Source organism: Nyctibius grandis, chromosome 4 (genome assembly GCF_013368605.1).
Source record: "Nyctibius grandis isolate bNycGra1 chromosome 4, bNycGra1.pri, whole genome shotgun sequence".
NCBI classification, from domain to species: Eukaryota; Metazoa; Chordata; class Aves; order Nyctibiiformes; family Nyctibiidae; genus Nyctibius; species Nyctibius grandis.
In genome coordinates this window covers 64,704,617-64,730,371 of record NC_090661.1, presented here as the reverse complement: position 1 = coordinate 64,730,371, position 25,755 = coordinate 64,704,617, and the positions used below count along the sequence as shown (strand labels likewise).

The window sequence follows — 25,755 nt, the reverse complement described above, 5'->3', positions numbered from 1 at the left end:
TCTCAGAGGGAAGGGGGTAGGAGGGCGCCGCAGCTCCGTCCTGTCACCGCTCCACGGGCCAATCTGCCAGGGAGGGAGCTGCCGGGCTCCGCACCGCGCCGGGGCCCGGCGCAGCCAGCAGCCGCCCGCCCTGCCGCGGGCACCGCCGCAGGTTCCGAACGCACCCACCGGGGCCGCGCCGCGCCCTGCCCGGCTGGGCTGGGGCCTGCCCGCCGCCCTGGGCCCTGCCCGGCTGGGCTCGGCCCTGCCCGCCGCCCTCGGCCCTGCCCGCCGCCTTCGGCCCGGCCGCCAGCGGCTGCGCGCGCCTCCCCCCTTCCTCCTCCTCTTCCTCCTCCTCGACCTCCCGGCGCCCGCTGCCCCCGGCAGAGATGGAGGCCATCGAGGAGCTGGCGCTCAAACCCTGCACCTCCTCCCTCTACCTACGGCCTTTCCGCCTCTGTTACCGGCAGGTGAGTGGCGCCGGCGGGTCGCCCCTCGGCGCCCGCCCAGCCCCTTCCCTCACGGCTGGCCCAGCTCGTCCCGCCCGTCCGCCCGCCCGCCCCTTCCCTCCGCCGCGGCCGGGCAGCGGCGCCTGTCCCGCCTCGTCGCGGCGCGGAGAGGCGGGACGCCGAAGGAGAAGGGCCGGCCGGGCCGCGGGCCCCTCTGGTGTCCTGTCACCCCCCCGCCTGCGCCATTTTGGGACAGTGGCGGTGTCGCCGCAGGAGCGTGCGCCGCAGCCTCATGGCGCCCTCCCGCCCCGCCCGGAACCGCCCCTCAGGCGGCTGCTCTGGCCCGGCCCGCCCGCTGCAGCGTCCCTGCCCGCGGGGAAGGTGGGGCTCTAGGTGGACAGTGAAAGACCGGTGCTTGTGGAGGGCACAGCCCTGGCGTGTGCCACCAAGTCCAGCTCCTCCGTGGGTGCGCCAAGCCCCCGGGTGCCCGGTGCCTCACCGGGCTCTGGGGCTGTTTCCTTAGCCCCGTTCTGGTTTTTCGGTTCACCTTCGAGCGGGGCATCTCTTGATTTGGGCCTTGCCTTGGTGCTGATAGTTTGCAGATCGAGCCCGTTGCTGGACAGCCCTCAGTGTAGCAGGTTGTTGCTTAACATGGACAAGGTATGCCTCTGCTCTGCGAGGCCAGCCTCAGTGCCCGCACGTGGGAAGCAGGGAAGGAAATCCCTTTCCTTATAATTTTTATATCAACGTGAGTCGCCTTTCACAGCATCTCTGAGAATTGGTACCTCCAACAGTTGCCAGAATGCAAGGTGTGAAAGGAAAGTCACTTCTCATGGCATAAAGTGCTGCATGTTCCTTGGCACATTTTCTGCGAGCGAGGTCATGCACAAAACCGCTTGTTTCTCTAGCTGACCACGCAGTGTTGGCCGGTCCAGGGTGAGCTTTTACCCAGGTAGAGGAGTGGAAGTGGAAATGCAGAATTTGGACAGCCCTGGAAATGCATGCTGCAGACCGCATCTTCTCTTCTTCTTTGCTTTGCTTCTAAACACATCAATTGAAAAGGCAGAAGAGGGAATGTATATGGAGGAAGTGTATTTAAGTCCAACAGTGAAATAAAATGAAGAAAGCAAAAGCAAGGGTTCAAATAGCTTGCATCAAAGCAGATGAACTGATTTTTTTACCTTTTTTAAATACATTTTGTACATGATTTTCCTAAAACATTTTGATTTGTGAACAGGTGAAAGCTTTACACTGAATTAGTTATTTCTTTTTAGGTATCAGAAGAAAACCTGAATAATATTATTTCATGTTCTGAATTTTTGCTGGCTATTTTATAAGTGAGAAGTCTTACTTCTTAATTTCATTTTCATTTCTGAGTCATGCCCTATTTACGTGAAAAATGGGATTTAATTAAAATGTACAAAACAGTATTATAAAATTACATTTAATTGAATATAAGTGCCTTAAATGTGATGAGTATGGTAAAGGAAAAATAAGGATGTGTTTGATCACGTGCTGTGATTTGACAGAGACCATCACTGCCAGCAAAAGAAGGAGTTTGGCCCTTTCTGCACGTCTTCCTACTTTCTCCATGCACAAGTGTTCGTACAGCAGCATAGTGAGCTGGATCAGGGATTTGATCCAGGTCAAACCTAATCTGTCCAAAAAAAAGAAGTTAGTTTTAACTTAAACAAGGTCTCTGATTCAGTTCAAATGCTTATGCTGGCAGAGGGGAGGTGGTAATGTGGTGGTTAGGGATGAGTGTTTGGGGGCTGGTTGAGGGCAGAGATTGTTTCTCTTGGCCACAGCACTGTCTTAAAATGAACATGAAAATGTAGTTTATATGGCATCTGTACAGAAGCTGGCTTGGGTCCAGCCTACTGAGAGCATAAACTGAACGAGTGCACAACTGTCTGCACCTGACCTGGGAGACAGGCCCTACATTTATTAAAAACACATTTTGCATTTAAAAACTGACTTACTAACCAGAGGAAATGCTAAATATTTTTAGTCATTTGACTAATTGTTTCAAAGGCATTTAGGCTTGCTGAAAACCCCATTAAATACCTAAGCAGTTAAGTGTCTTAAATGTAAGGGAGTTACGTGCCTGATCTGCTTAACAATTTTTGAAAATTCCGCCACTCATCTAAAACTGAAAATGATTTCTGAAATCTAGCCCTTAATCTTAATGGCTTTATGCTGAGTAGGTCTTCCCCGTGTCCAACTTCTTTTTTTATTCACTAGCTGGAAAAAAGAAAATAAAATTTTCTTCTTCTAATTGGTTCTTTATCTTAGAGTAAAATTAGTTTTCTCCCTCTATGAATTCCCTGCACCTGCTTACTGAACTTAACCCAAGTCTAATAAAAAAGTTTTTCTGAATAACAGAACAATTTAAATGAGGAAAATTTCAGTAATGGCACTTGTTGCACTATGAAAACCGGAACTAGTTTGGATATTTACTTTATGCAATATGTGGCGTCATGCTGTAACTGGAAGGTTTGAGGAAATCTTACAGGTACTTTTTGTGAAGCTATAACGTGTCCCCTATAATTCATTGTAATTTGAAGAAGATTAATTGATGCATATTTTTGTGTTATATAATATTGATGAAGGATAATTTAGGCCTTGAAGACTGAGATTTTGAAATCTATTTTCAAACAGATATGTTCCTAAAATAGGCATTGATATTTCAACATCACTTCTCTGTCCAAGTATGTGTACAGAATGAGAGGTTTTTGTTTTATTAGTTTAGTTTTTTTATAACTGCTGCTTTTCTGTACAGGAAGGAAATGGAAAGAATTTTTACATACATGTGATTTTACAATTGTTTCTAAGCCTTCATGAACACATATGTTACAGCATTGGTTCTAAGACATTTCATGTAAAAATTACACTACTTGTGTGGAGGTAATTTCGGTCCCATCACTATAGCTAAACCAGTTAAGTTTTCAACATTTAAACATAAATTTAGATATAGGTGATTTATATCACAGTTTACCCTGCAAGTCTGGTTTTATTCATTCAACCCACACCCCACTGAGTTGTAAACCACAGTTACTCTAGCAGGTTTGCAGACCACCAGAAATCCTCAAGACATCAGAAAGGGATCCTGGAGGTGAGTGAAATCTAAACAAAATGCTGAGGAAATACTGTTGTAAGCCCACACAGGTTACGCATCTGAAGAAGGTTGTGGTCACACCTGATCAAGAGCAGAGACAGAGACTCAGATGGTCGTCTGCCTGTTCGTCAGAGGCACTTAACACATTGAAACTTGTAGGCCCAAAGATTGGATTAGTGTTTTGGCCAGCTGAGTATTGTCCTTGGGTTTCTGGATGTTCAGACAAGGAGTTGTGGACACACACAGGAACAGAGTTGTATGTACTTAAAATCAAGTCAGGAGGTTACGTATAGAAATACCCTTCCAAAAGATCATGAGAAAAAAATGTAGGTTTCTGGCTATTAAACTGTAGTGAGCATTGTCATAATTCTTAGGACTTCCTGAAGTTACAGCAATTTATGCCCACAGTGGATCAGCTCTTCTAATAGGGAGGGTCATGAGATCTTTTTGTATGACGTCTTTCACCTTTCTCTTCTTCTGCCCACCCATATTGCCTTAAATAAAAGTAACGAGCACTGCATGTTTCTTTTAAAGTGTTAAAGTGTACACCCTTCTGAAAGAATTATAGGTTTTGAACTGTATAGATGGAGGCAACATGCAGCTTAGTGTTAGGCATCCAAGTTATGGGGAGTAGCCAGGCTCTCCATATCCAAGCAAATCACTGTACCAACCACTTTTTTAATGATTTGTTCTCTCTGTATAGAGGAAAGGTAGAAATGGAAGTGCAGTAAAGGAGTCATGGAGTTCAACAAACTGTAGGCAGATTTGGTTAGGGCCAATGTGAAGGTGTAAGGCACAGTTTAAAACTATGTTCTTCAAAAAGCTTCTCAAAATGCACCTCACTTTCTACTTGGAATTTTCATCTGTCAACCCCTTCCTCAAGATGGGGCCCTCCGTCAAGTAAGCCATCTTATTTTAGGTGGGGTGGCCTGAGGGTGAGAGATGGACAAGGTACCTCACGTAGCCTCATGAATGTCCTCTTCATTTTGTCAGCAGGAATCTTCTTTATGTACTTTTGTTCTGCTCAGTACTGAAAGAAGATAATACATTTATCTCACATACAGGATAGCATCTGGCTAGTTTTAATGTGTACTTGCCCCCAAAGTACAAATTGATTTGTTGGCTAAAATGGCTTTTTTTTTTTTTTAACCATATATCACCTCCTGAAGAATTGGCTTCTTTACCAGAACTCCATGGTAAACCTCTTTTCACTTTTTCCTATTGAAGTTTTTCTGCTTTTCATAAATAATTTATTCAAGAGACCAGAGAGATGGCTAATGAGAGATTAACTCAATGCCCAAGGGCTAGGGCATTTCCCTGGGATGTGGTAGCATCAGGCTGCGAGATCTTGCTTCAATTAATATTGCTTCCCACATCACAGGAGAGTGTGCTCACTGCTGGGAAACGCATTTGTGTTTAAATCTTCAGCTCTCTTTTGTGTATGTTAGCCAGGCACTGGCCTATATATTAGACAAAAAAACCCCACAAGTTTAAGAATTCTGCTGAGACTAAGTCCTGAAGTAGACTCTGAGTAGTAACAGTTGAGCAGAGCTGTTAGGATTTTGGGCAGCATTAAGTATCCAAATGGGAATCTGAATTCAATGTAGTCTTCTTAATCAGCACCTGAGCAGGGATTTAAGTGGTTCTGCATGTTGGATTTGGACCCTAACGCAGGGGTTTGACAGAGCGAGCTCTGGTGAATCTTGCTGCAGTAACTTAGGAAGTTCCTGCGTGCAGTTATTTGTCCCTGTGCTAGTGATTATTACCCTCTGAGAATCAGGAGAAAGGAAAGTAGTTTTGCTCCAGCTCTTACTCTGCTGTTCCAGTCCAAACCCACCTCCATCAGCCCTTTAAGCTAAATTACTGAGCTTTGCATAGGGCTAAGTGAAGTGCCTTTGCATCTTCTTTTTGGTGACCTCTGTGCTGGGGACAGTATCCTTCAAGGGGAGGCAGAGCATCAGCCGGGGGGGAAGCATCTAGCTGGGGGAATAATATCTTGAGCTGTTAACAGAAACTTTTGCCCAGAGCTCACATATCAAAGCCTTTGTGGATCTAGCCCAGACTCCTATAGCTTTGTTTTTGAAGGTTGTTCTGGCAAGGGAGCTCTTGCCGCTGTTTCCTCACATTGTATAAACATATATGTGCATTCTGCCCAGGACCTTGTAGAAGTTTGCTACTAGACTAATATCAACTGCCAGTAATTTTCCCGGTATGTATGTGAGTTTGTATTTCGAATCTGTGGAATGGTGAATGGGCATCTGTTTCAATGATGTGGGATAAACCTCAAAAGCTCCGTGCATATTGACTGAACCATACAATCAGTAGTGGTAGATTGGAACTACCTGCTCTTGTGAGCTTCACCTTCCTTCCACACTTCAGAGTAGTCCAGTGCCTGAGCATCACGTTTCCTCTATTGATTTAATGTTTGGAATCATTCATTTTGAAGTTAACCATGAAAAATGCTCCCTTCTATGCATGATGTTTTCATTCAGTGTTAAGGGAATTCAGTTATAATCTCTTTGAGTTTTACAGTCATTCTAAAGTAATTTTCAAGACTATTGTAGGTTTTAACACATCATGAACTTTATAATGGGTAGAAAATGTACTTCAGGAGTAGTGCGCAATTCATCAGTGAAGAAGGAATTTCTTATTTCTATTCTTAGATTTGCTTCTGCTTTCTTTTGTGACCATGAGCAACCACTGTGTTTCTGTGCCTTACAATTTAACTGTCTTGGAGATGTCATGAAGATTAAAACCCTGATAATATGTATACATGCAGAGAGAAGTGAGGCCTGTATCATTAATGTCATGAAACCCTTGAAGATGAAAAAAGAAAAGCAGTGCAGTGTCACAATAATATTAACAATCTGATTTTACATTCAGGATTTTTTTTTAATATGGTAATAGCAACATGAATGTGCCCAGCTGCCTGAAATATTCTCTGGAACTTCCGTCTGCTTTTTTATAAACATAAAACGTTCTTTTCTATTTTGACAGTTAAAAATAATGCTGTTGAGGGAGTAAACAGATTTTTAAGTTACCTGTTCAAACAAGTAAGTCTTCTGTTGGATCTTCAAAAGGCTCCAGTAGTAGGAAATATGCTACCGAGTTATACATTTATTTGCAGTTCATTTTTCCAAAGCACTGGTGCAATAAAGGGAGATGCCATTTTTGCTGCAAAATTTGTCTCATTTTTTTCAGCTTGTCAAGTCTGTTATGTCAGTGTATAGTATTAATCTTAAATGCAAACATACCGCTTCTAGCTCAGGAAGTCCCTGAACTGCAAATTGTAGGAGGCTGAGAGTATTTTAACAATATATTCTTCCTCAGGCATCTTGGCTTCTGTCAGAGGTAGGATCCTGGATGAGACAGATTTTTGATCTGACTGATCTGACTGCTGCTGTGTTAACCAGGAATTATGGTTGAAGTGCAGTATAATTCTTTTATATAGGTAAAAGAGAAGAAATGTGAAGTTTTTGCAACGACAGCATTAGGGAGCTAAATACCAAGCGGACATAATTTCTTCTGGGAGAACCAGTGTTCTTTGCAATTAGACCACAGGTTTAAGAAAAGAAATTAAGGAATCTAGGCGTATCTGCTTCTGGGTCTGCCATATACCTTGAATTCAACTCTGGAAATTTGGACAAGTTATTTTTGTATGAGACATTTATATTACTAAAGGGGGAAATGAGAAGAATTAGTTAAAAAGAGTAGCAGTCGAAAAGAACACTAGTTCTTTACTGTTTCAGTGAATATAATGTTGTATGACTCTTAATTTCTTTATCCAGCGTGCTTTGACAAGTGAATGTAGGGTTCTTTGAAGTAAATACGTAAAAAAGTTGTTGGCAGTAACAAAACTTCACATTTTTAGGTGAGTCATATTATGATTTAACAAACTTAGGACAGCAAATGTCACTTATTGGAAAGAATAAGGCACTGTTGAGCATCTTTTGTATCCTTGCATAGGGCTGAAATGTGTCTACACTTGCATAAATGAACATTAAAATCTCATTTAATGCCATCAATAGCTAGACTACTTGGGTTACTGTGCAACAGCTGTGAAGTTAAGACCGAATATTAGGAGAAGGTACATGAGTTGTAGTTAGCTTAAACCAGTATTTTTCAAGTTCTGATATGTAGCTCTTTGAGGGCCATTGGACTACTTGTAGGTCATCCACATGAGTCAATTAAGAAAAGCAGATCAATTATCAGCAGATTTTAATGTGTTACCAAGGTCTGCAGCTTCACTGGAAGATGTTTCCAGGTCTGCAGATGAAGAAGTTGAAAACCATTGGCTTTGACAATACCACTCCAGTAGCTTCATCTGCAAGGGCTTGTCTACACGGGACTTTCCTGATTAACTCCATGTCTCATTCTACAACAAAGAGTCTGGTTCTGTTTACGTTAAACCATTTTCAAAGTGGGATTGCACTTTGAATTCATACCCTACCTTAATCCATGTTAACTTTCCAGTGCATGCCCTAAGGGAGCAGTAAACTAAACTGAATGACTGCGTCCACACAGGGTTTTAATGGAGTTTAACTAGCAGAATTCAAGTTCATCAAGTACTTATTTAAGATTCATTTTCTTGATGTCCTGGTATAGACAAGCCCTAAGAATGAAGGTGGTTTAGTTCCAAGTAAATGAAACGTTATAAAATCCATCACTGAGATTTTATTATATTTTTTGTGTGTGAAATATGACTACTGTAGGGTATAAAGTAGGCTTTTTTTTTACTTGTTTGGGACCATCTCTTTTGTAGTAATTGCAGTTAGATCTGAGAAATAGAATAGTATTCATGTTCTTCAACAACTAAATGCTCTGTTGTTTTTCAGTTTGGATCAAAATACGTATGTTTGCTTAAATAGCAGAAACTTCCTTTTCCCAGTACAAAAAGTCTGTCATCTGAATCATTATTTCAGCTATGACATTATGTGTATTTGATATGTTTTAAAGCAGATGAACACCATAAAATTTTAAGTGTTTATAGCAAATCTGAATATTATGGAAATTAGACATTTTCTATCAATGGGAATATTCTTTAAAATGTCTGGTTTTGATGGTCTATGTGGGATGAAAATATACTTTATTGTATTCCTGAAAATACGCGTGTTTTAAATAACAATTTTACTTCAACAGCTGCCATATTTAAAATACATTTGTATTTTCAGCTGTAACTCATAAAAGGTCAGCTCCCATGCTTTGAAAACTCTACACAAGTCGATGTTGCATAAATAAGCATGCTTTACACAGCAGGCATATAAAGTTAACTGCCCCTCTGACTTGCATTCAGATTAATTATTCTTCATAATTTTTAACTAAAGCAAGTTAAAGAACTTAGCTTTTTGGTACTGTCCTTCAGACATTGATCAAAATCTTGTTAATATAGTAACACTGAAGTTTACTGAACTTTAAACAAAGTAAAGCTCAGTTTTTCTTAGTGGTCAGCTCATGTCACACTGAAGCCCTGATCACTGATCAAAACAGCATTAATTATTTGTTTCACGTTGCGGTTGCTGTGTCAAAATCCTTTAAATACCTCTTGGAGCTGAGAGGGAATCTTATGGCCTGTGACAGAGCAGCTGGTCTGGACATGGGCTGATGCCCCAGTTGACAGGTTGTTGGATTAGAAAGAATATCAAAGGCAGCGAGTAAGATTAGGGATAAGTGAACATCTGACAGCAGTTTGCAGCAGGGGAGAACAGATGATAAACAATGGGAGCGGGGTGCGTGGGGGGGGAGAGAGGTGAGAAGGCCATGGGAAAAGTGTGGCGGCAATCACTGAAGCTCCAGGTTGCTGAGCCTCATGAATAGAACAGGAAATGGGATTTGCTGGGACAGATGTGCTGAGCAGTGATGAATACATTATAGGGAAATGAGGCTAAACTCCTAAAGGTGAGAGATGTCCTTTCTCTGAAAATAGAAAGGAAAAAAAAGTTTACCCTCCTGATGAAGTAAGCATTAATATTTGAGAACTAATACAGAAAGAAGTAATGCTAATGGTAATTTTAATTAAATGGTTATTCCTCAGTAACATTCGTGATGAACTCTAAGTCATGCACTTCTAGCGTAACAATCTTACAGTGCTATTACATATATAGTATTGCAAGTATTTATTTTAAACCTAAAATTGCACAAATGGTAGAATAGTTTGAATGATGGAACAGCCTGAATGGAGGCTCTGACCGCATAATGCTCAGATGGATCTTCTCTGTCTGGCATGTATTATATAGCACTCACGTAACATATGTTTGATCCTGCCACCGTTAAAAGAGAGTTGTACTGAGTGATCTTGTGAGGTCCTTCCAGCCTTACATTTTTTCAATTCTGTAAAGTGATTGTATGCTTGTAGAAAATTATACATAACCATTCCTATTCCTTAGGATATCGTTTCTGTACTTCTCAAACTTCTTTAGTTTATATTCTTGATGGATGCTTTTCTAATATTTATGATATAATTGTCTCAGGCAACAGGAACTTTTTGTGTGTTTACTGATAGGACTTACATCAGTTCACTGACTTAGAATTTCTTCTGTGTTTTTTTTTTTAATTTTTAAAGAAAATCTCATTAAAAACCTGATCTCACAGGAACATTTTAATACTGTATTACTTTAGCACAAGGTGGAGATGCAGAAATTATGATTGTTGACATTACTCTGAGAAAGTATCGATAAGATTTGTTCTCAGACATCTCTAAGTTTATTCCACAATGTATTCTCCCAGTTTTACAAATATGAGCTTGCTAAAATAAAGTGGAAACACAAACTGTGAGAGTCACCAACTGGAAAACATAAAGCTCAGTGATGTAAGGACAAGAGGTGACTTAGCTGTAATGGGAATGCCCACCATCTGTCTTTCCTGACCTCAGATCTCTTGTACGTGCTGCCCCTGTCCTCAAGATGGGGAGACATGTATCTGGCCTCTTTTAGTCCCTGTTTGCTCCTAGCCATGTGTACTGTAACTGTAGCTCTAGTTTTCAAAAGAACAAGGGATTGCAACTAGAATCTGGGATGAATAGGTATGTCCCATAGCCCTGCTTCATGGAAGCAGGTGTTCGTGTTGCGGAAATGCCATGTGTGGTATTTTGACCACCGCAGCATCCGTTGAATACAACAGTTGAAGAGTCTGTAGAGCTCTGGAGTTCCAGAAGTTCCCTAAATTAATAATCAGCAAAGATTGTTCTTCAGGTGGGCCATAATAATAAAAAAATAAAATGGTGGTGAGCACAGCAAAATGTAGATAAAAAAGTATGCTTTACTGATTCTGATCAGCATAAATACTATCCTAATAGTTCTGTTTTCCATAAAACTTTGATTTCTATATTTGGATGAAACTATAACTGAAGAACTTGCCATTTGTTACAGGCGGTTCCCATTTCTAAAGGGTGGTTGAAGATTATTTGCTGTTGGCTTGCATAGTTCCTTAGTTTATATCCCAAGATTTAAACTGTTAGAGGGTCACTGTCATTATGAAGGTTTCAGAAATACTGCAGTAAAATATAGAAATGTATAGAAAACACTAATCAATTAATCACTAATTAATCAATTAATTGAATGCCAGTTGTATATACTTTTAAGCAATAGGTACATTTTTCTGTACCAGTGCTCTTTTCAGAATAGATGACAGGTTAGAAGATGTTTCCAAGTAACTTCTTGAATCTTTCTATGTATTATTTTTTCCCAAGGGGAGGATATGGGGAGATGACCACCACTATGGGAATCAGATTTCAGTTGAGTCTCCCAAAGCTGAGAGGTAAAAGTGAAATTAAGAAAATAGCAAAACCTGGACCTAGTTGCATCTGTCACTTTGAACTGATTTTTGGGGGAGTGGGGAGAAAGGAGAGGATGAAAAGCCCTGAGGATCTTTGTGAGGAGGGTCTGTGAGAAAGTCTTAGGAGAAAAATCTAAAGATTGTTACTAAGCCTTGGCTTCTATTAGCCCCCTGCTGCTGTTCTTCATCAAGTTGTTTTAATGGCTTTCAAAGCAAGTGAGTGGAAAATGGTTTCTCTGGAACTTTAAGGAAACTGAGCTGAAAACTGTCATTGCTTTATAAGTAAAACACATCAAAGATTGATGGAAGAATTGCTTGTTAAACACATTGTAGATTTTAATTAAAAAAAATGGGAGGTATCATAAAAGAGACATCAGATCATCATAACTACCTAAAGGTGAAAGTTTAATGGCTTGTCATCTGCTGAGGAACCTGTGTTAAGTATCTCTTTCATAGCTTTTGTGACCCTCTGTGTGTGTGCATGTGTGCAAGATCTTTTTTTTTTCCTAATGTACAGAGGGAAAATTATGTAAGTGTGAAAATGTAGTTGGTGGTTACTATGCTTTGTAATTTTCTTTCCCCTGTATTTAGGGATGCTGCCTTCTGGTATTTTTAACTACCTAGTGCTTCAAATTCTTATGTATTTCTGAAATAGTTATTTTTCTTTGTGTTGCAGTGTATAAGATTTGTTCTATGTGTTCAGTGTGTGCTAAGTGCATTTCTGTATCATCTAGTAATTACGTGAGCGTTTCTTCTGGAACCTGGTCCTCTCACTTTCCTCTCCTCTCCCCACCTTCTTTTCCTTCCACAGTCCTCCCAGATGGTAAATAGTGTGTTTTTTAGAGTTGTGTAGTAGATCTAATTAAAAAAAAAAGGGAAAAAAAGTGTGCATAGGAAACATTTGCACTGCGACTTTGAGCTTCATTCTTTTAAGCCAAATGCTTGTTCTGATATGTTGTGCTGCATATGATCAAGGTGCGTATTCAGTAAGCAAATACAAACAATTGTTTTAAAAGACTAGAAGAATTCCTCAGCAAACTGATAAAACACACCATGCGTTATTCACTATCCCTTGTAAGATTTCAGAAATGTTCAATGTTGCCGTTTCAGTTTTAATTTGTGAGTTCTTTCTGGAGTCAAACAGCTACATCTATGCATGATTCTGTCTCTAGATCTGATTCTTAATGTAGAAAATTGGTTTTCCCAAGAGCCTAATATGTGATGGCTGTAATTACTGGATTTTCTGCACATGATATGCGTAGAAAAGGTATATATAATCAAAAAGCATAACATCATTTGACTGATTCTGTAAGATTTTCATGACGTACAAGATCATTTAAATTAGGAGCAGGAATAATGACTATGCAATCAACTACTACATAGAATTTGATAACTTGGTGTTATTATTTTCAGGATTATTTTCAATCATATTTGTCATTTTAGCTGATGTTTGAGTTCGCTATAATAGTTATTTGTGGACTTGGAATGGATTTAGCATTTTGTTTTGCTGCATAAAAAGGTTCTAGGCTATAAATGGGTCTGGACTATGAAAGGCTAGACACTAAGGTCCTTACCGTGTATTTTTATAAACTTCTGAAATTCCAGCCTTTCTGAATGCAACGATATTTTTGCTCCTCTCATTGGTGAGGCCAGGTCTTCACTTGCATTGTTACTACTTAAGCCTAGTTTAGGCAAAGTCTAAAGCAATTTGACTAAGAGAGTTTTTTTTACTTAGAAAGTAAAGTGATGGGAGTTACAGCAGTTCAGTGCTTTTTGACCAGAAATTACATGTTCTGACAAACTGAGCTGGAAGACAAGATGTGGAAAAAATGGGGGAAACGGGTAAATTTGTATATTGAGTATAACATTGTAAATAATTTAAAAATTTATTTAGGATATGAGCCTGTGTAGCTCTTGTGTATATTCCTATCTTGAAGTGCTGAAATAAACTATCACTGTTGACTTCGTTCAGGTTTTTTTTGTCTTTAAGTCCTACGTTTGTTATTATTTGGTCTCTTAAGCTTGTTGAGCTTTTGAAGCAGCAGGATTAGAAGAAAAGTTAGCCATCAGGTCTTTTGGCAAATCTGTCTTAGAATTTCATATGTATGTCTGCACTTAGCACTCTGCTTTCAGCATTGTAACATTTCTGACACTTTAAATATTGGACATAGGTAGGCAATTTCTGGCTTACTTTGTCTGCAAGACTTGTGTTGCTCTTTAGAGTGACATTTCCATAGCACTGCAGTTTGTACAGCCTAAAATTTGATCTGTAACTCATCTGATTTGTACCACTTAGATAAGTTAAAGAATAACATGAGATTCTTTGCCTTCTATTCAGTGAAACCAGTTGGTAATCATTAGTACAGAAATGACTACTGTAGTACTTTATGGGATAGTTCCATCAAATTTGAAACCTGACTGTCTCCCTGATTGTTTCTGTAAACCGTCAATTTTTCTCGTTGAGGAGAGATGGTTGACCTGTCAGTCTGGAGAACCCTGTTTCGTTTTATCTCGTTACTTTCTCTTTGATCTATCTAGGAGTTAAAACCTCTTGGCAGTGCTCTCACAAGACTCACGGGAACATATGAGCCTCCCTAGAGCATTATGGTACACTCCATAGAGAAAGATTAATTTGTAAAAGTAATAATATAAATGTCAGGATTTAAGTGTAAGAATTATGTTGGGGGGGGTGGGAGAGAAGAGATTTAATCACACCCAGGGGCTGAAAAAAGCTAGTCAGGGAAACTATTTCACTAAATGGAAAAACTGTTGGAATATTTGCTTTTGAAGTATTTCTCAAAAAAAACAAATGAATGCCAGTTGGCATTGTGTCTTCCCTCCCCTCTGTCTGTACATTCTTCTGCAGCCCTTACGATAGAGCAGTGGCATGCCTTCCAGTACTGCATGAAGTGGGATGACAAACCACACCTAACAGTCGTGCCTTGGGGAGAGGATGAAAGAGAAAAGAAACAACTTTCTGCAGTGCTATGTTTTGTATACTTTTTGGTCAGAAAAGTGTGTCTTGCTCTGGCAAGGGAAGGTGTGTAATTGTCTGTAGTACTTGTGGAAGTTAATTCTTCATTCTCAGACCAGCCCTGCTGAGTCTGTGGAGTGCATTTGTGACCTTCATTCTTTGTCTAAGATTTTAGGCTCTTCTGTATATGCTGGGTTCATGCCATTGCACGCTCAGGATAAAGTCTTAGAGCTTAAAATGTCTTGATATTCTGTTGAAGGAGCCAACAGAAAGGCAATAAATAGTTTTAACACGCTCACAGTATTCGGTACTGCTGAGGACATATGCTAAAAATCCCGGGACCATGTCTATGAAAACACTTGCAGTAAGTGGTAACCTTGAGTTCCTGTGAGACTTGGTGTGTAGGAGGTGTCCTTCCCTGCTCTTACTTCACCATGGAGACACCGCAGTGCTGCACCTGGCTTTGTTCCCAACTTTGTTGAAACTTAGGATCTCCCAAGTGCTGCTTGCTAACCTTGGTCAATCTTGTTAATGCTGGTTCTTTGTTGGCATGTACCAGACTGGTGTGTGATGCAAGGTGTACAGTTCATTGAGCTATATTGTTCCTGCATGGATTTGAATTCTGCATCAGAAATATTTTGTCCTTCGTAAGTTATAAATAAATGATTAGATTTGTTATTTACTTTTTAAAATCATACTTGCATGATCCACACTATTGCTTTACAGGTGCACTTGCAAAACCAAGTAACTTTGAAGTTATGCATGATGTATTGTTTTCTGTGGGGTTTTTTTTAAATCCATTTTTAATGATACAACAGTCTATACCCAGGCTTTTTCTTATCAGTGTTCTGCTTCAGGTGACATAGTCGGTAGTTTTGTTTCTGAAATTAGAACAGCATTCATCAACTGCAGGGTTTTTGAATGCAGCTTTATTATCTATCTAAAAACAGAATGGTCCGGTACTGTGGTAGAAGAGCAATAGTTTTTTTTCTGCTGGCTCTTTGTCAACTGGGGAAGATTTTAATCAGACTCTGTATAAGTTGCAGTAGAATTTGTTAGAATGACTGAAGAGGTAATGAGAAATTTTAGACAATTGATGGTGGTGATTAGCATTTGGCTGAAATACCAGTGGCAACTTAAACTGTGGTTTTATGGTGGTGTCAGTGTTGTTTTCCTGAATGGCATAGCGAAATTAATGATGAAAGGACAGTTTCTTTCCTTCCTCTTTTGGATGAGGGTCATGACCTAGGGTAGCAAAGAAGAAGAAATTATGCTTGTAGGCGTAGTGGTTGCCTTGGGACTGATGATTTTACGATTCATTTTCTCCTTCTACTTACTATACTTGTGTTTGCTTCTCTCCCTGCTGTGCCCGCAGAGATGAGGTGAAAGGCCTAAATCCTGGCAAACCAGTGGGGTGGATGTCTCTCAGTCAGAGATTCTACATGAGGTTGTCTTCAACAGTCCTAAATTCTTTGGGGTGTAAGTGGTCAGGGGAATCACGAGTAGTGGGAATGTGATTTGGACCAAAGCAGTGTTTATCCAGTATGTATCATTTGGAGAGTCCTCTTCCTAAGGGGATGAAAAGAGATTTTGAGTAATGAGCACACAGGATGAGTACAGGAAGGAGTTCAAGTATATCAAGCGAGATTTCTCATTTACTGTGAGGTCTCAGACTCACAATGGGTACTTTATAGTGAATCTCACTTTATCTTGAAACAGCTACTACAGACGTAATTGACTGAGGTGTGTTATGAAGAGTGCAGAATTGTTTCCCCTGCCTGTTACTAAATACCACCAGTCTGAAATTTCACAGTCAGGCCCTTTACCTTGGCTACTCTGTGGTCAAAAGAAGCAGCTGCCAATGGGCCAGAAAAGATTAAAGCAGGTTTGCTGGAGACATTTTTCATTCTTTTGGTCTCTTTAAAATATTAAAACAAAGTTTATTTTTCTTATAGTTAGCTGTGTCTCAGTAAAATTTAGCAGTTTGGAAAATGTTGTCTTTAGTGACTTTGGAGTGTAAGTACCATTTTCCAAAGGAATTTGCAGGAATCAGTCTCACTGAATTTCACTAAGGTCCCATCAGGTAGCAGAGCAGGAATAGTTTTGTAATCTTAGGACAAATATTGCAGTTTAAATTGCACTACAGAATATGACATTATTCAATAAAGGTGTTTAGATGTTATTTGGGGGTTATGGCAGTTGCCTGAAATTACAGTGGTTCAGAATAAAGTCTAAATTCAGATCTTCCATCTTTCCAGTGAATGCCTTAAAAGTGAAGGTTATTGAATGCTACAAAGTGATTTCTTAAATCTCATGTTTTGGAGTTTTCATGAATTATTATAAATTGGAGCAGGGACATGAACCCATGTCTCTTGCTCCCTAGATTCGTTTATTACTGAACTACAAAGGCCATGTTTGTTTGTTTGTTTCTAACACAATGAATATGTAACAATTTATACAAATAAGGAAAACTCTAGAAAAATAAATGAAACACAGAACACGTAGGAGTTCTCAGCAGCTCTCTGGTTGAGGTATTTCCCTGTCTTTTAATCTCTGAGCTGGAGCCAGCAGATGTGCCTCCTGGATCTATGTTTCTCAGCTCTTAGGTCGTTTAGGGAATTTTATTTTTCATTTCCCTTAATGTTCACTGGATCTGAAATGTGTACCATAAACTAAAAAAAAAAAAATAATCCATGCCTCTTTTCCACAGGGATATGATATTAATGTTCGCATCACTTTTGCTTGTCCTGATACAGAATTCAGAAGACAAAAAGTTACAATTTCTGATCACGGTTTACCCAGGACAATTGTCTCAATTGTTTCTAGCTTCTGATCTTCTTCAAAGATACATATATTAATCCTGCTGAATGTCATCAAGTCTAATATGTCCTTAATTATTTGGCAGACCAGAACTGTAGAATGTGAGACATGAAATTACAGGTACCATTGTCCCCCCCTTACATACCTTTATGCAGTGGCAACATGACTGGCAGTGGAGAAGCTTTTTTGTGCGAGTTGGTTTAGTCACTAGGTGACATCTTTAGTGTAGCTCAGTGTGTGATTGCAGAAATGTTTGTGCTGTTTGCATGCGGGAGACCGTGCAGAAAGCAGGGAAAGGGAGGGTGATGCTGTTTTGAAGGAAGTGTTGATTTAGGTCAGATTAAGCAGAAAGTATGGCAAAAGAGATCTTAGTGGTTGAAATTTCCTGAGTTTTTGTCCCTTTGATAGCAATTTTGCAAATAAATAGTTATAGCAAATTATATGAGATTTTTGTTCTTTAATAATAACAGAAAAATATAGGGAAAATATTACAAAAATGGCCTTTGCTGTGCAGATTTTCAGCAAGTATGGATATAAGTGACTATGTGAGGTGTGTAATACATCTGTTTGAAAGTACAATAGTTATTTACAGAGAAGTATTTTGCTGTCAAGTCAGCTGAACGCACAGTTTGCAAATGATATTATCTCTGTTAAAACATCTTTAATTATTATGAATATATTCCTTTATTAGGAATATATTCCTACATCCTATTATTAGGAATATATTCCTACATCCAGTCAAAGTTTCTGATTTCATGGTTTACTGTAACTTTGTGGAAAAAGTAGCGTTAGTAATTTTGTGAATATGGAAAGTGTATGTTCCTTTTATCCCTGCAAAATAAGAAAGTGCGTCACAGACTTCGCAGGGAAAACACAGTTTAGTGAAAATGTGAAAATACATGCAGCAAATTTCAATAATATGTCAGGAATTTAAGTAAAAGCAGTTGAATACTTGCTTTAAATTTTGTCATTTGTATACAATAACACTAGGGTCTGAAAACTCTACCTATTAGCAATTGGTTCCTTTCAACAGAATTGGAGTTAACTTAGTACTAGGAAAGCCCCATCTGCACTTCAGCTGACAACCATAAATTATATGCTGACCTGGCAGTAAAATGATGTGAGAAAAGTCATAAATATGACCTTTGTGCATATCGTGTTTCTTAACGCAAGCACTGTATCCTTATTCTTTGTAGTATAGATTTCAGTATGCTACTGCGTATGTGCCTTGGAATAAAGCGTGTTTGATATGTATATGCAATTGTTCTTAATAATGATGTATATTAAAAACAGAAAAACAAGGCAAGAAAGGAGATTTGACTTAATTTAGTGTACTTATATATGCTTAATTCTCATGTTTTATAAATTTCATTCAAAGGTAAGTGATCTTACTGATAGCTGAATGCCAAGCTAAACTGCAACAACTCCATTGTTGAAAAGTACACACAAAAAACAAACTGTGACCTGAAAAGTAAACTTCCAGAGGATTATACGAGAAAGTTTACTTACACATCAGGTATCTTAGTTGTAATTGTTCTGGCAGTTGATGTACATAAAATGAACAAAGTGGCTTGGCCCAGTATTGCATTAACAGTTGAATAAATTAATGCGTTCTCCATTGTTTATTTTACCTCCTAAAGTGTGAAAAAATTGCACCTTTGAACAGTAAACTATTGCCATAACCATCTGTTTGCAGTTTCATTGCAAACTCCTACCAGAATAACCCTCACTTTGAAGAGAAAATTGATATGGGTTGTAAAAATTACAGCCTATGACCTTAGGTTTTACATCTCTTGAGGTATCCCTGGTGTGGTCTCCACTGCTATACATTATGATTTCCTCCAGAAGTACCTTTATGTCTTCCAGCTAATTTCAGATAAGAAGTCAAGTCCATGCCTCAAAGAGTTTGCTATCACATAGAGCTGAGCAGCTCTGTCTCTTGTTCAAGATCCTTGTACATAAAATCAGTGTAGTGGAGACCACAGCAACTTTGCTCTGCTCTGCCCCGAACTGCTGTGTCAACTGGAGCTGGCATGTTGTTCTTTAGTGTATAAGAGTATTTGTCCCCATGAACTTTGCTAGCTTAGCGTTACTTCTGAAATTGTTAATATTGTCAATTAAAGCCAATTAGCAGCAGTAGTATTTGTGCTTCAGATAGAATGTTCATTTTTAATGTTGTTGAAAAGTCATCAGTTTGTGTATTTTTGGATGCAGATTCCACAAAGGCACTAAAACCAGTCATTTTTAACTGAAACATTTAAATACGGGTAAGTTAAAAACTGCAAAACACCATTATTTGTAATCATCATGCTTTTAAAATAAACATTCTGGATAGTTCAGTAATGAAATCTTACAAGCTTTGTTTAAAAAACAAACACTCCCCCCCTTCCTCTTGAGCTTAAACAGTGGCTTGTTTAAAAAACAGTAAAATTCCATAACACTTAAACTCTTTTGAAGTAGTTCTTCAACATCAGCAAGTAATTCTGCAAATTGCTTTTGAAGATGAGGCTTCATTTACTCCAGCGTGTGCAGTCTCATGGAGTGGAATAGTGGGTGTGGACTGAAATTGTAATTTAGGCTTTTTTGTGTGCATGTGCCTCTCTCTAGAACACTCCTTATCAGATAGACCTCTATCCTCTTGCAGTAATTTTGAATAGACCAAGGCTGTTCTGTTTAATAGTCATTGGTGAAAACTTCGTATGTATATAATGGCATTACATCCATGTTAACTACTAAAAATCAATTTTTTCATCAAGTTTTAGTGTAGAGCATTTTTTTTTTTTTAATCAGACCAGTTCCCAGAACCAGCTTGCTGTGTGGTTACACAAATGCCAGTGATAGCGTAGGAGTAGAGCAGAGATGTGCAGCTGGGGTAGAAAAAGGGGCAGCCTGGGTTTCGGTTGACTTACACTGTTACGGGACTACACCCTAGGACTGAGTGAGTTTAATAGCAACACTTTGCATTTAAATTAGTAGTTGTGTAATATGATAGCCAAGCATAAGAAAGTTCCCTAATACTGATATATACATTCAAAAGGAAAAAAAAAGAGGGCCAGACACTCAACTAATGCAAATTAGAATGATTTTATTTATTTTATTGTTTTTTTAAATTGAGTTGCATGGTTTTATGCCAGCTGAAAGTGCTTCCTTTCATTTTGAAAGATATGTAATACTTTCTATGAAATCTGTAATTATATAAAAAGAAGACAGCTTTCTTCCTGCTTATCACAAATCAAACCTTTAAAGTAGACAGAAAAACTGTGATAAGTCATTATTTCAAACAGATTTCATATGCAAAATAGTCTGTTCAGGACAAGGTCTTTCTTTTAGATGAACAAGTTGAATATTAATTGTCCTTGAATTTTTAACTGTTCTTTGCACTGTTTTTTTTGTGGATGAAGAAGATTTTTAGATACAGCATGGCAGCTCTCTAGCTTCTATAAACAAAAAAACAGTCCACTAATTTATTAATCCAATAAAAATATTCAACAGGAAGCAATGAAACTTTTAAAGCGTATGGAACAGGGATTTTATTTTATTCTTATTTGGAAAACTTCACAAGTCCAAACTTGCTTTAGCTGTCTTTCTATTCTTCATACAGGTTTCACAGTGCCATGTTGGCTACTAATGCTTTCTTTCTTCAAAAAAATCCCAAACTATGGATTTTTGGGGGTCAAAGTTGGTGGTTTATTTTTTTATTTATTTACATATTTTTTGTATGTGGCATAGTGTTGAAAATACTATGAAAAATATTCAGACAGTGCAAGGTAATTTGGTCAGTAATCATATGATAGGAAAGAGAAAAGCAAGAAGTATTTAGTCTTGAGTTTGGCCAGGAAGTGAGATTCTGTGGGCACATCGTTGCGGACACTGGAAACATTATGTATTGATTATATATAACAAAGAGTTATGGCATTAATAATTCAGCTGGCAAGAAATGGTTTATATTAGATTATACGTCTTCATATGTTGCCACTGAAAACTCCTGCAGATGTGACATCAGAGTCCATTAAGCTGAAAAAAGAAAAGTAACAAGGAAATGACAACTGATAGGAGCAAGTAACAGAAAGGTTCATTTACAGAGGAATGAGGGCTTAACTTTTAGCATCCGGTATCTCCTGTCTTGCTGGGTTTACCACTCTGTTTAGCTTAAGAACTGGAGAAGCAGCAGCAGCTAATGCACATCTTCAGGGCATATTTTCCCATTGTAGGAGCATATATTTTATAAACCAGAAAGTAATGAATTACTGAGTTGCTTTGATTGTGAATTTACCTCTTGGCAGTTTTTATTGGTCATAAAAAGGTGAATATGACTGAAAAGCATTAAGCTAAGACTACTTAAGGAAATAAAGGCAGCAGGAGCTGGCTGCATTGGTGCAGTTTTTTGTCTGTCTTCATGAATCAGTTACTTGATTCCCCAGGCATGCTGCTCATCTGGATTAACGATGAAAACCCATCTAATCAAGTGACAGCTTTGGTGTTCTCTTGCCATGCGGTTCTGGGCAACAAGTAGACAAGTAGTGAATTTCCAGATAGAGGCATTGCTGTGCACACTGATACTAAACTGTGTAGATAAATTTATAGAAGATTGGTTGAATGTGAAAATGAGTGCAGTAGAAAAGCAAGTTTTATACATGTTTTTAAAGAAAAAAATACCCTCATACCTTAAAAAAAAATTTGAGAACAGAAAAAAGCAAAATACAGTTATTCCTCTAGGGAGTTTTACTGCTTTGTTACATGTAAATCATTAAACAGGCACCGCACAGTTGCTTGGCTTTGCTGACTGGTTTAAGACCGTTATTTGCCAATTAATTCTCTTATCGGTTTTTCTTTACCTATAGTGTTATTATTTTATTGGCTGAAGAATGGTCATAATCTCTTTGCATTAAGGACATTTAACTGCTTTTGTGTCTTAGGAGTGTGGAAACAGAGCCAATGGAGCAGTGAGGACAGAGTTATTTTTATGTTATAATTGTTTCAACTTCTCAAGTTGGATTTTTTCACAAACATGGAACATTTACTTCTTGGATGACTGCTTTAAACCCAGTCCAACTGGTAGAAGCTTGGGGATCATGACTGTTGTTTGCCATTTTAACCCTCATAACTGGGGCGTGTAGCTTATCTATACCATAATGTATTTGTCGTTTTTCCTTAACTGCCTCTGTTTGTTTACACCAACTTTTGTCTGGGCTCTAACTGAATTGTAAGATCCTTGAACAGGAACTGTTCCCACTACATATGTTTAGTGCCTATCACAATGGGTCGCCAAACGTTGTGTTGTCTCTCCTGTAATGTAAACAGTAAGAAGTTAATCATTGTCATGGACAGATTTTTTCTCTTTTAGTAACATATGTGAAGTTAGTTTGCTTATTTTGGACTTAGGTCTCCAACATTTTAAGTGATCTGCCTGTGTGGCCAGTTACCAGTCTCCTCAAAAATCTGTAATGCAAGGTATGAACCCTTTTTACTGAGGTAGTTTTGGTGTGACTTTACGGTTCTTGGCAACTTTGGCTTGTCTGTCCAAGCAGAAGTTTTCTGTGGATAAACATGGGAGATGACATAGGGCTGTGCCTTTAATTTAATTTTTAAATTATTAAATATTTAATTAAGGCAAGTAAGATAGGAGAAGCTTTAAGCAGATTTTGGATAAAGATTGTTTCTCCTTCAGTCATGTGTTGTCTGTCCAGAGCTTATTACAAGAAGTTGTTTAGATCAGTGCAAATCCAACATAAATTTTGATTTGTTGAATGGTCTGAACTCCCAACAGAGTAACTACAGGAAATCTGTTACTGTAAACCTGCATGTTGAGGATTTATTTTAGACACCCTTGTGTGATGTTGTGAAACAATTATTAGATAGAATTAAAGGAAATACTTAAAGAGGTTGTGTGAGTGTTCTTGCACCCGTTAGACTGACATGTTTTCTGTTTACTTTTCTGAATAAAACTTTTAATAAAATCTAAGAAGTATAAACCTTTAATTATGTGTGTTTAAAACATATATGTAATACAGTAGGTGTTTCAGAAGCTATCAGTTAATTGTTTTATACATAAAACAAGCAAGGCAAACTTCTCTGTGCAGTTGCTGGACTTCAACGCTGGTTCCTTGAAAGGAGACAGTTCAGTGCCCGGATGAGCCTTAGCCTTTCTCCACAGGTAGCCAGCTATGACATAGTGCTTCTATATTATGAGAAATAGTGAATAATTGTTTCACATTCACCATCTCCATGTCATTCATGATTTTACAGACTTCTGCCACGTCAGCCCTTAGTGTGGCTCTGTACCTAGGTTACCTTTAGCTGCGTGGCATGGCCTCCTGCACCACTATCCCTTTCTTGGAAAGGTGCACGTTGTCTTATTTATAACTGGGGCACCACAGCTCTAATTCACTTCCATTATTTTTAAACAGATCCCATTCTTTGGGAGGGCCCTTGGAGATGGTCCTTCAGGAAGGGCCTACATCTGTCTCTTTAAAATTTTGTTTAAGTACTTATTCTCTTCATTTGAAAAAGCTGCATCTACACAGAAATTGTAAGTTCCAGGAGGGCTGTACACAACAGTGGACTGAGGGGGTTTTGGTTGGGTTGGGGGTTTTTTGAAGGTCTGAGGTGGTATCAGTGTAACACTGAGCTGAGTATTGGTACGTGTGCAGACACATTTACCTGACGTATGAGCTGGTTCAAGAGCTTCTCAGGTGGCAGACTGTGTATGGGTGGTGCCCTCAGGGAAAAGAGGGAGGAAGGCATTCAAGCTGCCCCAAATGGAGAGTAGAGGGAAACTCCCAGGTGACTTGTTTCAGAACATGTCCAGGGTCTGTCACATGTGGAGCACACCCCGTGTCACCATAAGGTCAGTGTCAGTGAATGTTTCTTCCTACATCGTTAGCATATCATGTCCTTTTCATCTCCTTTATTGGCTAGCCTGGGCTAAGTCTTAGGTGAGTTTCTGTAGTAAGCAGAAGTTATGCTTTGCATAGGTATCCTGAGAGCAATTTGCCCATGTTGTTCAGACATTGTTTTGCCTAAGGTAGTGGAGGAAACCAGAGGACAGCAATATCCCTGGTGCAGTGATTCTTAATGCATTTTACCCAGAGACAGAGAGAGTGTAGGTGGGAAAAAGAATGATATTTTGATTATAGGATGCAGTCAAGTCCAACTTCTCCGTAACAGACGGTGTGAGCAGGCTCCTGCCTCTAATTATGGCAATGAGCAGGTGCAGGAAGAGGTTTAGGAAAATGATTTCAAGGATCGAAGAAGGACAGAGAATGTGGAGATCAAGTATGGGTGGCATCATAAACAGCTCTCTGCTGGTAGGATTCACATCTGCTGAACTTGCATCCACTGTCAACACTTGTCTAGCAGAGAGCTCTTTGCAGCGCATGGTTGTCCTGGAATCGCTTGAACCAAAAGGGATCGAGTTCTTGTGCAGACTGTCAAGCTCGCAGCGTACTGTTGTAATTCTGACTAAGTTGTCAATGCCGTTATCAAGTCAGTCTTATAGACAACATGAGCAGGACTTGTGACACACTATTACAAATCCAAACAGTACAGAAATGGCTATTCGTGCTTCCTTTTTGGGGTGGGGGGAGGACTGTGTTTAATTTGGATGCCTTTTTGAGGGATTGTCTTTTGACACGCTTCAGCTGCCTTTTGTCAAAGGCTTGGAAGAGTGTTCTGGGGAAGCACTGCTGTATGCTTCCTCTGTTCTTAAATTTTGCTTTTGCTGTTAGAGACAGGCAAGATGGACATCTCATCTGACCTGATACGGCTTTCTTATGCAATTTGTGCCCATGTAAGTAATCTGTCTTCTGTGTAATATGAAACGAAGTTGTCTCATATGCTGCCTCTTCTGGAATACAGCTTTATTAATTTACACATACTATACGCACTAGTTCAGCATTGCAACATCACAGAACCTGGTCGCTGAGCACAGAACTAGAGTGTGATTACTTTGTGATTAAAGATTTACCAAATCAAACGTGTGTTATACAAGGTAGTTGCAGTATCAGAATTGCTATTCTGAACAGATAAAAATGAATACAAAATACTTTTGACATATTTGTCTTCATAAAACATCACAGGACACATTTCCTATGTGAAGAATAATTTTTAAAATCCTTCTCAAACTTAGCAATATACTCCTTTTCTCCTTCCTGTTGACAATGTTTAGATCTGCCAGCGATACTTACTTCTCTCATTTCATTGAGAGATACTTAGATTGTTCCTTATTAGACATTGGAGAATAGACTATTTTAAAATAGTGCAAATATATATGTTTATTAAAATGAAGAGCGTTAAGGGTTTGAGAGAACTTTTGTGTTTCATAAAGATACTGCTCTTTTTTGGGAGTGATGTTGACCGTTGATACCTTTAATTCTTTCCAACCATCTGTAACTGTGGTGATAAGAGAGCATTGTCAGAGACCAGGATATATGGAATGGAACAGTTTAACAAGTAATCATGGCTACTTGGCTTTTAAAAGCATGAATCTTGATCAGTTTCAGCAATTAATATTTTTGTCTTAAGACAGAGATATTATGTACAGCTTGATATACTTGGTCAGAAACTGGTTAGAATTAATGTTCTGTAAAGTATGTAAAGCAGCATAAGAACCATTGGTAACTGTTTACATACTATTAATAATTAGC

The 25,755-nt window shown here is 38.9% G+C and overlaps 1 protein-coding gene across 2 annotated transcripts in view; it reads left to right on the top strand.

Annotated features, from left to right (window-relative positions):
* The first annotated feature begins 323 nt into the window (after positions 1 to 323).
* NUDT14 (nudix hydrolase 14) overlaps positions 324 to 25,755 on the top strand; it is a 61,695-nt gene continuing 36,263 nt past the window's right edge. For both annotated transcript variants that reach the window (XM_068399896.1, XM_068399897.1), the window contains exon 1: positions 324 to 449. In XM_068399896.1, the coding sequence (XP_068255997.1) occupies positions 369 to 449 (81 nt within the window). In that variant the 5' untranslated portion in view covers positions 324 to 368. The remainder of the gene's footprint in view (positions 450 to 25,755) is intronic.